The 11717-nt window shown below is 27.3% G+C and overlaps 1 protein-coding gene across 1 annotated transcript in view; it reads right to left on the bottom strand.

Moving 5' to 3' along the window:
- Nucleotides 1-619: 619 nt before the first annotated feature.
- The window catches only part of Rbp (RIMS binding protein), a 453814-nt gene continuing 442716 nt past the window's right edge, over nucleotides 620-11717 (bottom strand). Inside the window, exons 28-29 of the mRNA XM_075364347.1 lie at nucleotides 3589-4034; nucleotides 620-921 (exon numbers count right to left, since the gene is read on the bottom strand). Coding sequence (XP_075220462.1) covers nucleotides 3627-4034 — 408 coding nt within the window. The 3' untranslated portion in view covers nucleotides 620-921; nucleotides 3589-3626. The remainder of the gene's footprint in view (nucleotides 922-3588; nucleotides 4035-11717) is intronic.

Genomic DNA, 11717 nt, shown 5'->3' with positions numbered 1-11717 from the left:
TTTAACGGTGTTTTTTATTACTATAAAAATTATCAACGATACTGATACCCATTATAAGTGCGTATAAATATAATTCAAATAAAATATTTTCATAATTTTTATTTAAATATAGTGGTCATTCATTTTATGACTCGCTTGATGGAGGCAGTGTAAAATTATAATCTATTAACACTGATAATGAACAAGTATAAGTATAAATTATTCGGTTTTGTACTGTATATAGTAAGAAATATAAGTAAGCTAAATATTTTTAAAGAAACTATTATCTGAAATTAAACAAGTTGATAATCAATTAAAATTGTGGCAAGAGTTTTTACTATTTATGAAAATAGTTAAACACACTTTATTGCAGAATTTTCAGTTTCTGAATGAGCCTAATGTTACGTTCTGTTATGCTATGTCCTATTGTTATGTTCTTAATATACTCATGTATATGTATATATATATATGTGCTGCACAATGACTGTCTGCCTTGTCCAAGCAAGCTTTTTGTACAAAGCTTGATGATACAGCCTCATTGGCTAGATGATGTTTATGTGGTGAAAACACATCACAATAAGAGTATATTATGGAGGATTGTTAAGGAAGAAATGGGTAAATAAACTGAACAGTCTGAATGTCAAAGGATCTCAATTATATTTATTTATTTATTCTAGATTATCTAACATTTCAAAACAATATGTGATAGCACACAATTAATACCACTGTGCTGTCAATCTTTATTTATTATACCATATATTAGTCAATATTGTAATCATATCCTTCATATAACAATAGAATTTTTTCAGTAGATATATTATCATTATAAATGCTACTGATTACATATTAATTCATGTATGGATACCGGTACATTTAAATTTATTTGTAACTGCAAAAATGACTTAAAAAAAAGAAGTGTTATGTAGTTCAGCCTCATATAAACTGCAAAAAAAAAAACAATTTGCAATGATGAATTTAATTTCTTAAATTCGTTAGAAGTCACAGCAATTTTTCATTTTATTTGGCAATTTGTAAATAATATATATATATATATATATATATCTCACTTAAATTAAGAATGAAAGGTTGATATACTCATATATTATTCATTATTTAACATTATATCATATCACATCATATATATGTTGACAATCACATTAAAGAAGTATAGCAAATCAGTCATACGTGTATTATATATATGCAACATGTAAAAAAGAAATCATTGCAGAAACAGCTTTTTAATTAATTTACAAGTTAATACTGAAGAATATTTTGCTGGCGCACCAGTTAGTTAGCCATATTGTACACAAGATATTCAAATTAATGAATAATTAATACCAATATAATTAACTGATTATAAATAGGGTTTTGATTAGATTATATTATGATATGATTAATTGTACAGTAGAATTACAAAATTAGCCTGCCTGCTACATTGTCCATAAACATTGCTGAATTTATTTCAGTAAGTGTAAGCGATAGGGTTACATTAATTTACAATCTGATGAAAGATTTATAAGTTTTTATTAGTTTTCTAAAGCAATAACATTAAAAATATAACAGCAAACACAATAACTAGGTCATAATTTAATAATAATTAATGATAATGACTGTACAAAATTCATAAATATGTAATAAGATACTTTTTCATTAACTTCATACACCATAAAAAAAAATTATATACTTCATCTGATAAATATTATTCTGAATAATTTAATCAACAACTGGAACACTTAAAATAAATTTTATGCTTAGTTCACCCAGTTCAATTTAATCTAGAATAACATTTTCATTCTTTGATATTAAATTGAAGGAAACTTTTACTTGTTTTTGGTGTCAACATAACATTTTTTTCCCACCATTATTATTATTTTTTTTGTTGAGGTTTTTGGGTGCATTGACTGCTTTGGTCATTAGCCCCTTCCAACTTAAAAAAAAAAAAAATTATTATTCAACATTTACATTAATTTAAAAATATGAATACAATTTTTTTCAGATTCCAAAATATTTAATTCCTTGAAGTGCCAAAAATATGCAACAATGATCTCAATTTTTAAGAATACAAATAAATACATAGGATAACATGAATTCCACAAAGAAAATGTATTAAAAAATAAAAACAATAATTTATTTCATAGAAACAAAGTTTCATCAGATGTCAACTATAACTAATGTGTAAATTTATAGTAAGTTTGCACCAAAATGTTTTTTTTTTTTTTATGTACATAAGAACATGTGACGATAGAAAACAATTATATAAAAATTCTTTCTCCCTTTTTACAAAAAGCAAAATAAACCTAAGCAATTTGTATAATATTATAATATTTGTGTGTGTGTGTGTGTGTGTGTGTGTGTGTGTGTGTGTGTGTGTGTGTGTGTGTGTGTGTGTGTGTGTGTGTGTGTGTGTGTATGTATATATGTGTGTGTATATATATATATATATATTGTGCTGCTATAAAAATAAACATTTGGAAAAAATAAAAACTTAACTGTATAAAATACCCTGTGGGGTACCAGTTATATGTTATTGAATTAAAATTTATACAAATCACAACTTATATTTAAGCACATATTTAAAATTACATACAAAATAAAAAATGTGTTCTGTCACTTATATAATATATATATGAATACAAAATTTGTTACATATGTAGTCACAAATGAGTGAGAATGATGACAATGATATTAGTATTGCAGGGTTGTAATCAGTTATTGAATATTGTGCTTTAATAACAATATGTATACACAGACGTACTTAATATACATTAACAAAGAACAAAGGCAGTTCTGTCATTTGATATGGCTTATATTAATATACTTGCAAACATTATACACTTTTATAATTATATAATTATTATGTTAATTTAGCTTATATATATATATATATATATAGTACATGTTTTGAGAATTAAGAAAGAGACTGAGAAATTGAAGCTCAAGATTTAGAGACTGGAACTTGAAAAAGAGATATTAATCTATGAGAAAATGGTAGGTAATTGTAACCCTAATTCTATCATTAATTACATCACTTAACCTCTAATTTCATTGAATAATTAGTTCTCTGATCAAAATATAACTATGGTACAACAGTAATCACATTATTAATCATTTTTTTATTATATGTTTAATCGATAAGATATGTTTATAGACTTCAATAGTGAATGATTTTTTTTTTAATTTGTAAGAGAAAGTAGAATACTTAGGCTACATGAGGGCAGCTTGCTTTCAGTGTAAAATTATATTTATGATGGGATAATTTGATAGAAATAAAATTATGTAACAATGACAATAATTACAATTTTTCTAATTGAAATCAATTTTATAACAGTATATCACTCATCTAGATCTGCCAGTGAGCAGATTTTATAACAAAAAAAATTAGCTCGCTTATTATCTGAGAAAAAAATTTCAAATGTATTTTATGTAATGAAAGTTTCATAGTTTAAATGATATTGCTTGGAATATTCTAACAATCAGTTAAACTTTGCAAACCCCATAACACAATTGTATGACAAATTTGCTTATCCTAATCGGTATGCTATTAGATTCTATATTTTATATATATATATATATATATATATATATATATAAACATACTTATAAGTATACCTGATAAGGAAGTGTGGACAATGTAGCAGAAGGCGTTTTCATTTCCCCAAACCAAATTTCATAAAAATCAATTCTTTGCCTTTAGAGAGAATATGGTCCACAGAATTGTCACCGCCAGTCACTCCTGTCACTCCAGTCATTTCACTCAGTTTCTGCATCAGATTGGCACCTGGTTGCTCAGAAGTTTGTGCCTGTGGCTTTGTATCTGCAGTTACTGTTGCGGTTGCTGCCACTGTAGGAGGCTGTGCAGGTTGTGGAGCAGGAGGCACGGCATATTTCTTGGTCAAAGTTGATGGCATTCGCATATGGCCTTCTCTTTCTGGTTCACGCTGTTCTCTTTCCTTATCTCTTTCTTGCTCTCGCTGATCCCATAATTCCCTCTCATGTTCTTGCTCACGTTCCTTCTCAGTCTGTGGCATTCGATAAGTAGTATCTCTTCTACCAACCTTTTCAACAACACACCATGTATTATTTATCAATAGCATAACAAAATTATTAATTTAACATTATATCTTTTCACATTCTAAATAAACAATTTATTTTAAAAAATGTAAATAGCATTAAAAACATTTATAACAGATTTATTACAATTAATGCAAAACTTAGCTTATTAAAACATACAATGTTACGTGACCAAAAATTTAAACATTTAATATCAGAAGCCTGTTAAAAATAGAAGGTGCTCACGTGCTCTGTTTATCGTTTACAGTTACATATGAAAACAAGAACACAATGAATTTACTTATCTGTTTATTACCACAGTGAATTTAATCAGTAGTTGTTTTGTTACCATAATAATCAAAATAATAAAATAAAGGATATAAAAATACTGAATATTCTGTTCTATATGTATTGAAACAAATACTATACTTTAATTATATTTTTTTTAGGTTACACAGATATGTTATTTCTGCTGCAATGACAAAATGTCATTAAGGTAATAAATTGAAAGAAAAACAAAAAAATAAGATCTTTTAAAATCTACTTCTTTAATTCTTATTAGGTTTAAACTCAAACATCTACCTAAAATTAAGATTTACACTACCAGTACATCGATTTATAATGGCATTTGTTCTGAAAAATAAGTCACTGCTCACAAACTATAATTTTTAAAAACTTAACTTTCACTATTTTTGTTTATTGATGACTCAGCAATGATTTTACAGTTTCCTTGATATACACTACAGCCTAAATAAAGACACTATCAAATAGTAAATAAACAATAAAGATATATCGAATATAAAATATTTGTAACGTTATTAGTAAAATGTTTACAGAAACTATGCTTCCACACTCTTTTCCTCTACTTAGAACAAGTTATCTACTGTATCTAACTTACAGAATTATGATTACATACATAATTAATTTTATTTCCAGATTTATGAGAAATAATTAATTTGACAATTTAAATTTTATAACTGAATGTTAAGGTAGTAAATAGTAACAGGTTTTAGGCAGAAGTTTTCATATGAAATGATATTTAATATGAAAAAGACATTCATATGTTTGATAATTAAATGAAATTGAGGGCTTTTACTTGAAAACAAAAGTTAAATTTCATAATATTTATTTTTTTTTAGTCAGTAATCTAGTCTCTTTTAATCAGTTATAGTATTACTCTCTACTGTTAGGACCACAACATACTAAATGAAAGTAAATGTAAACTAAAGAACTGCTTGCAAAATAACTTTTTGTCTAGCATGAGGTTCTAAATAACTGAGTATGTTGCAATTGTCTTATTGAAATCATCTTATCTATTCTCAACTGCCCATTGTATGTAATACAAATTAATATAGCAGCTCTTTCCCAAAATTATGGAAAAACTTGTGAATCAAGTGTGCAATATCTAGAAATTAAGGATTAAAATTTTTTCTGAAATTCATACATACCTTTAGTATGAATTACAGAACTTCTTTTCTTTTGTTTCTAATTTTATCCAACCTGGCAGTTCATAGGCCAGGCAAAAATTAAGCGTTAATATTTCTAATCTTTTTTATACAGATTCATTAAAAGCTGATAATAGTTGCAATTTACTTTTTTATCTCAAGTTTGTAGTTCAAATTGTTTGGATTTGGTTTTACCAGAACAAGATTTTTTATTTGTAATTGGGCAAGGTGAGAAGTAAACCTAATGATGAGTTGGCTTTTTCTTACATATTCAAACACTTAACACACACATGCATGCGCTGATTAAATTGTTCTAGTGAAATACATCATTATTACATTAATTAAACAAGACATAAATTTCTAGAAATTCAAGCTATATTAGTAGTTCCAGAAAACAGATGTTTGATTTCGCTTAATAAAAATTACAGAAAATCATTCATAGCTAAAGATTTAGTATGAATCAAATGCATTTTAATCCTTAAAAAAATTTTACTTGATTATATCAAATAAGAATGCTGTACAATTGAATGAAGAAATTATATAAAAATTATTCATAAATTCAAACTGAAACACATTGTCACAAGTCATTACAGAATAGAAGGAAGTAGTTTTCCAGATTATATTATCAAACAAGGAATCTGTTTTTATACAACTCCCCAAAAAGGAGTGTATTGTATGTATGGTGTATCTATGCATGTATGTATGTTCCACCGTAACAGCTCAATGGCTGAAACGATTTAGATGTATGATTTCACGTTGGAATTTTAACATTACCGGGAGTGTCATAGGCTATATATATATATAAAAAAGGAGTTGATTTCTTTGTAATGCAAGATTAAGAACTCCATAGGTACACAAAAAATCTAATTCGGCAAAAAGTTTCTATTTATTGCAATTTGTTTTTATCTTTTTCTTTTTTTGATGCGACTGCTCATGCGGCAGTAAACCGCACATTTCTACTGCACAAATCAGGCTACAGAACTTTTTTTTTAAATAGTCAAAAGATTCATTTTTTAATTATTTATCCGTATGCCAAATAAAAAGCATATGTTGTCGACTGTTATTTAAAGTTATTGGTTATCAAAGATTTAAAAATTTCTGTTTTTTTTTTTAAATAACTTTTAAATGAAACATCATATAAAAATGAAATTCAGGACAATGATAAATCTCAATTTTTAGGAACTTTTGAAGTTTTTACAACCTTTGTACACCCAACATTAAAGCCATAAACTGCAAAAATCTACTGCACAAGCGCTATTGGGTACAGATTTTTTTTAAAAATTGAAGAATGTTCTCTTTGAAAATGTCTATTAAGATGCACTTTTGGTTCCATAAGTTACAAATCGATAAATGGAGCAGTAGCTAAAAAATCACTACAATAAGTTCATTGGGGTAAAATGCTAATATTTATTTCTTTACAGTATTTCAGTAAAATAATTAATATTCTCACAAACATAAGGATATGAACGTGTTGAGGGTCCAGGAGACAGAGCCCCCTGGCTAGATGGTTGGGCGAGCCCTGACCGGCTCATAAACAGTATATATGTAGTAGTGGAGATTTGCTGATTGAAACACAGATTTTAATATATTGAATTAATGAACTATGACCTGTGAGCCTCTATGCTCTGTGAGCACTATATGAGCCGGGTTTGAACTGAATGATCTGAATCAATTGAATGAAGAGTATTACAAAAATAATTGAATTAGATTTACTTAAATAAAATAATATTAAATAAATTAAAAAAATTCCTGTTTATTAATAATGGGCTTCCCGTGGGAACTGAGTGTGAGGCTAGAGTGGTGAGGTGAAGTTAGCACCTCGTGCAAGGCTAGACTAATCATTACCCTCAACTGGTAACAAATGGGGTGCTGCTTTGGGAGGTGTAATGGGGGTACTCTTAGAATATATCTGCAAACAATTATCTGATCTTCAAAATTCAAACAGGATATTTGCTAGTATAATATAAAACCACAATGGAACCAAACCAGAACAAAAATGAACTCATATACTCAGAAATGGGCCTTATTTACACAACTCCCCAAAAAGCAGTGTAATGTATTGTATTTAATGTATTTTAGGGTGTATATTTGTTCCACTGTAGCAGCTCAATTATACTATATACAAATACGACATAAAAAATTGTCACCCGCATGCTCTTTAATTATCCTATATTAAAGAGCAATATTTGTCTGCAATGTTTTATTTTGACAATTGTGTTTTTTATTACTAAGTAAATTAGTTCTGATGGTGGCAAAGAATTTTGTTTTTATCACACAAATTCTTATTGTGCACAACAAAAATTTATTTAATTGTTTTTGCTCATTTTTTTAGTACAGTATGACCCTGTCAGTGTGAAAAATTTTCAAAAATTGGAAAGAAATGAGATTTATAGAACATAGTAATTTTTCACGGAAAAGAGGGATGAGGTAATAGTGATAACCTGTAAAAGTAATTTAGCCAGTTGGCCTTTCTTTTTAGATCGACTTTATATGAGTTTTTGACAAAACTAAGTTTTGGTCTTAGATTAGTTCAAACTACTGAGGTCTTATTTTGTATAAAAATAAAAAAAGTATAAAAATTAATCAACCTCTTTTATTAATTTTTAAAGTGACCACAACAAAAAAATCAAATTAGTATACAACATAAACAGCATTGAAAACTTACACAGAATAAATAAAATAATTGGCAAGTTGAGAATAGGTTTTTAAAAAAACTGATTTTCAAAGTAGGTAATAATTAAAACAGAGGATCAAATTTTAGTAAAATTTTTAAGAAAGTAAAAATTTGATCTCATGTTTACCTATAAAATTTTGATATTTTGAGTGTTAGAAGAAGTTGTGGTCTTTTCAATCAGTACTATCAGTCACAGGCAAATAGCATACTGTCATGAGCTTCTGAAAGTCTCAGTTTCTCTGTGGGTTGATTTTCTCCTGTTTCTACACTCCTCAATTTATTATTCTTTGCCTGTTTGCTGTTTTTTGCTGGTACCTAAGTATCATGGACCTTATTTTAGTCATTGCTCTGCTTGCAAGACTAAGGAGGCAGTAGCTGGAAGAGCAGATGATTCCTCAATAAAGCCTGAGGCATTTCTTTTCTTTTACTTCATGCGAATCAATAGTAACTCCAGATTTATTTTGCTCCTATTTCATTATCTGAAGAAATTAAGCGGGAGAGATTTAAGGTTAATATTTGGTCCCGTCAAGATGCTTTCATTAATCATGGATTCTTAATCTAACATATTTTCTTACATCTGTCATTACATTAAATAAGTGTTTTGAAAAAAATTATTTACAAATCTAAATAAAAAATGAATTCACAATGTAATTAAGCAGATGACAATGAAATGGAATGACTAAATAACTTTCTCCATTGTACAGAATATATGGTTAATAGTGTTTAGATCAGAGTTCAAGCTAGAAGTTACAAGTTGCATAAAGTTCTCATAATTTTAATAAGATTAATTTCATCTACAGAATTCTCTCATTCTACTTAAAACAATCAATAAATAAAGTACTTTAATAATAAGTAAATACCTAAAACAAAAAACAGGTGTAAAAAAACAATTATTTTTACTAGTATTGATGATGATAATATTATTACTCTAATGATAAATATCACACGTTATAAAATTATAATAAACTAAAAACAAAGGTTATCAATAAATAAACAATATACTGGAATCTTATAATTACCTTTCTTCAGAGAAAATGTTTTTTTGGTTAATGAAGTGAAACATTAAAAATTTGGAACAAAATAAATATATTTGCTATATCACACACATTTTATAAAATATTTATTTTAGAATGTTTAGTACTAATGAGAGAAAATGTACTTCAAATCCTAATCAGTAACAACATGTAAAATCATGACTAAACATAATCGCATGGATGATCCACAAATACACTCACACCCTTATAATGTACTCGTATCTTTCTTATTAATCATAAAAATTAAATATTCATAGCTATGTATTACTAACAGAAAATAAATAAAATAATTGTCAGTATTAATAAATCATTTTTAAATGAGAAATTATTTCTGTTATTTTGTTTTAATGTTTTTAATCATATCAAATTAATCCTAATCTAACAGGATAAGCTTACAATAATTAATGTACAAGTTACTTATAAATTAATTATATAATTAAAAATAACTGGCCATACAATAAAAATTTGATGTTTGTTTTAAAAAATGAGCTTTTTGCTGTTTATTAGCAACCTATGATCGGTCACAGTAATGACAACTAACACCAAAATTATTACAGAAAAAGAAAATCAAAATTGCAACAATCTTTTTGTTAGTCATTAATGAGTGACTATTTCAGAATAGTGACACATTCTGTAAGTGAGCAATCACTCAGCTTCCTTAGGAAAATTATTGTACTAAATACCTATAAACTTCATCCTATACTCAGCTAAGGAATGCCTCCTGAAGACCAGGATTTAGGCATCACTCAGAGTCTGTTATTCTATTCACAAAAGACTCACATGAAGCAGGCTATATTTTTTTGAGATGTGATATGGGTCTACAACACTATTCTCTATTTTAATACAAAAGATGGCTAATAAATAATACACTGCAGTAAGCCCTGTTACAAACAAGTTATGAATGCACAACCATAATAATAGAATCTGTCATCCTATTTTTGATAGCGGCTATGTTTTTTTAATAATGAAAAGCTATGATGCTATATCAACAACTTCAAATTTGTAAATTATGAAAATATAAACATTTATAAATTATCACTGTTTAGAAATTAGGTAAAATGAAAAGACCTTTATAGCTTTCTCTGAAAAGAAGTACAGTTAATCACTGATCCATTAAATTTTGTCAGTGAAAAGAAGACAAATCAGCATCATGGACCAACCTAACAGAAGAGATCGGTGAAAAATTATCATAAAAAAATGATAGTTTATCTAAATTTTACACAGCATCATAAAAAATCAAACAAGCAGGCTAGGTATCTTGAAACAAAGAGTATATTATTGCTTCACTTAACCCTAATGTTTGTCCAAAAGGGATTAAAAGCCATTAAAGAAGTAAAAGTTTTTAGAGTATTATAAAAAAAAAAAAAAAAAACTGTGAGGCTAATGGCAATGTGGTCAGTTTCCTATACATGAGTCATGAATTCATCACTTTGATTGAGAAAAAAATGGGTGTTCATTTCTTTTTCTCAATATTTTTTAAGCTGTGCATTACTTATTGGCCTTCTCATGTATAATATCTTCTCAAAACAGCTATCATCCATATTTTTTTGTCATCAGTCATTAGACTGGTGGTCTACTTCTCAGTTACTTTCTGTAGTGTGCTAATCTTTTAATTTCCATAGCTTTGTAACATTCTACATAATTAAGTATATGCATTTAATATTCTCCATATACATTTTTTAATGTTAATCGCTGTATAGTACAACAAAATCTCCAACATGAGATGTTACCATTGTCTGGGTGTTGCCTATTCTTAATCTGTATAGCATCATAAATAAACTGCGTGGGGGTTACAATCTGTTTGGTCTTTTTAGTCTTTTAAGTCTTACATCACATAGTGCATTTTCACAGTTATCATTACCAAATGTAATTAATAATAAAAAAACAGTATTAACTATGATATTCTACAATCCCCACAGAGACATTGGGAATAAAATTTTTTATCATGTTTATTTGCTAATTATTTCATTTGTTAGTTACTAAATAATTCAAAAGAACAGTTTTATATTAAAAAAAAATAGATTTCAGAACTGGTTTTCAAATTTACAGTTTGACTACTGCATATGCTTTAAGAGAAGTGGGTGCAAGAGCACCCAATGATTTTCCAACAGCAATTTTATATGGTTGTTTGTATGTATGTATGTACATGTATAAATGTAAATAATGGCTGTATAAACACACACACACCCACACATATATATATATATATATGTGTCAAGAAAAAAAATTTTTTTTAGAGAAATAAATTTGTTATATATTTTTCCATAAATAACTTTCCTTATAGTAGAGATTTTGCTATCACCAGGTAATTATAATTTAAATAATTACAAATGTCAAAGTTAAATTAATTGTAGTTTTTTAATTACAATTTATTAATAATGTTCCTTGTCATACAAAGGTCCAGAATTAATCTGTTACAAATATTTTTGTGTTATTTTATCATAAATCAGTTCTCCGAACTTGCATAATTAAATTATCTAGTGTCTGCTGTTTATTAGTCAGATTTACTGCTGAATTTATAAGTGTATAAACACA

The sequence above is a fragment of the Lycorma delicatula genome, chromosome 4 (assembly GCF_047948215.1).
Source record: "Lycorma delicatula isolate Av1 chromosome 4, ASM4794821v1, whole genome shotgun sequence".
In the NCBI taxonomy this organism is placed as follows: Eukaryota; Metazoa; Arthropoda; class Insecta; order Hemiptera; family Fulgoridae; genus Lycorma; species Lycorma delicatula.
Note: the sequence above shows the minus strand (reverse complement) of the source record. Positions and strands in the feature narration are given on the sequence as shown.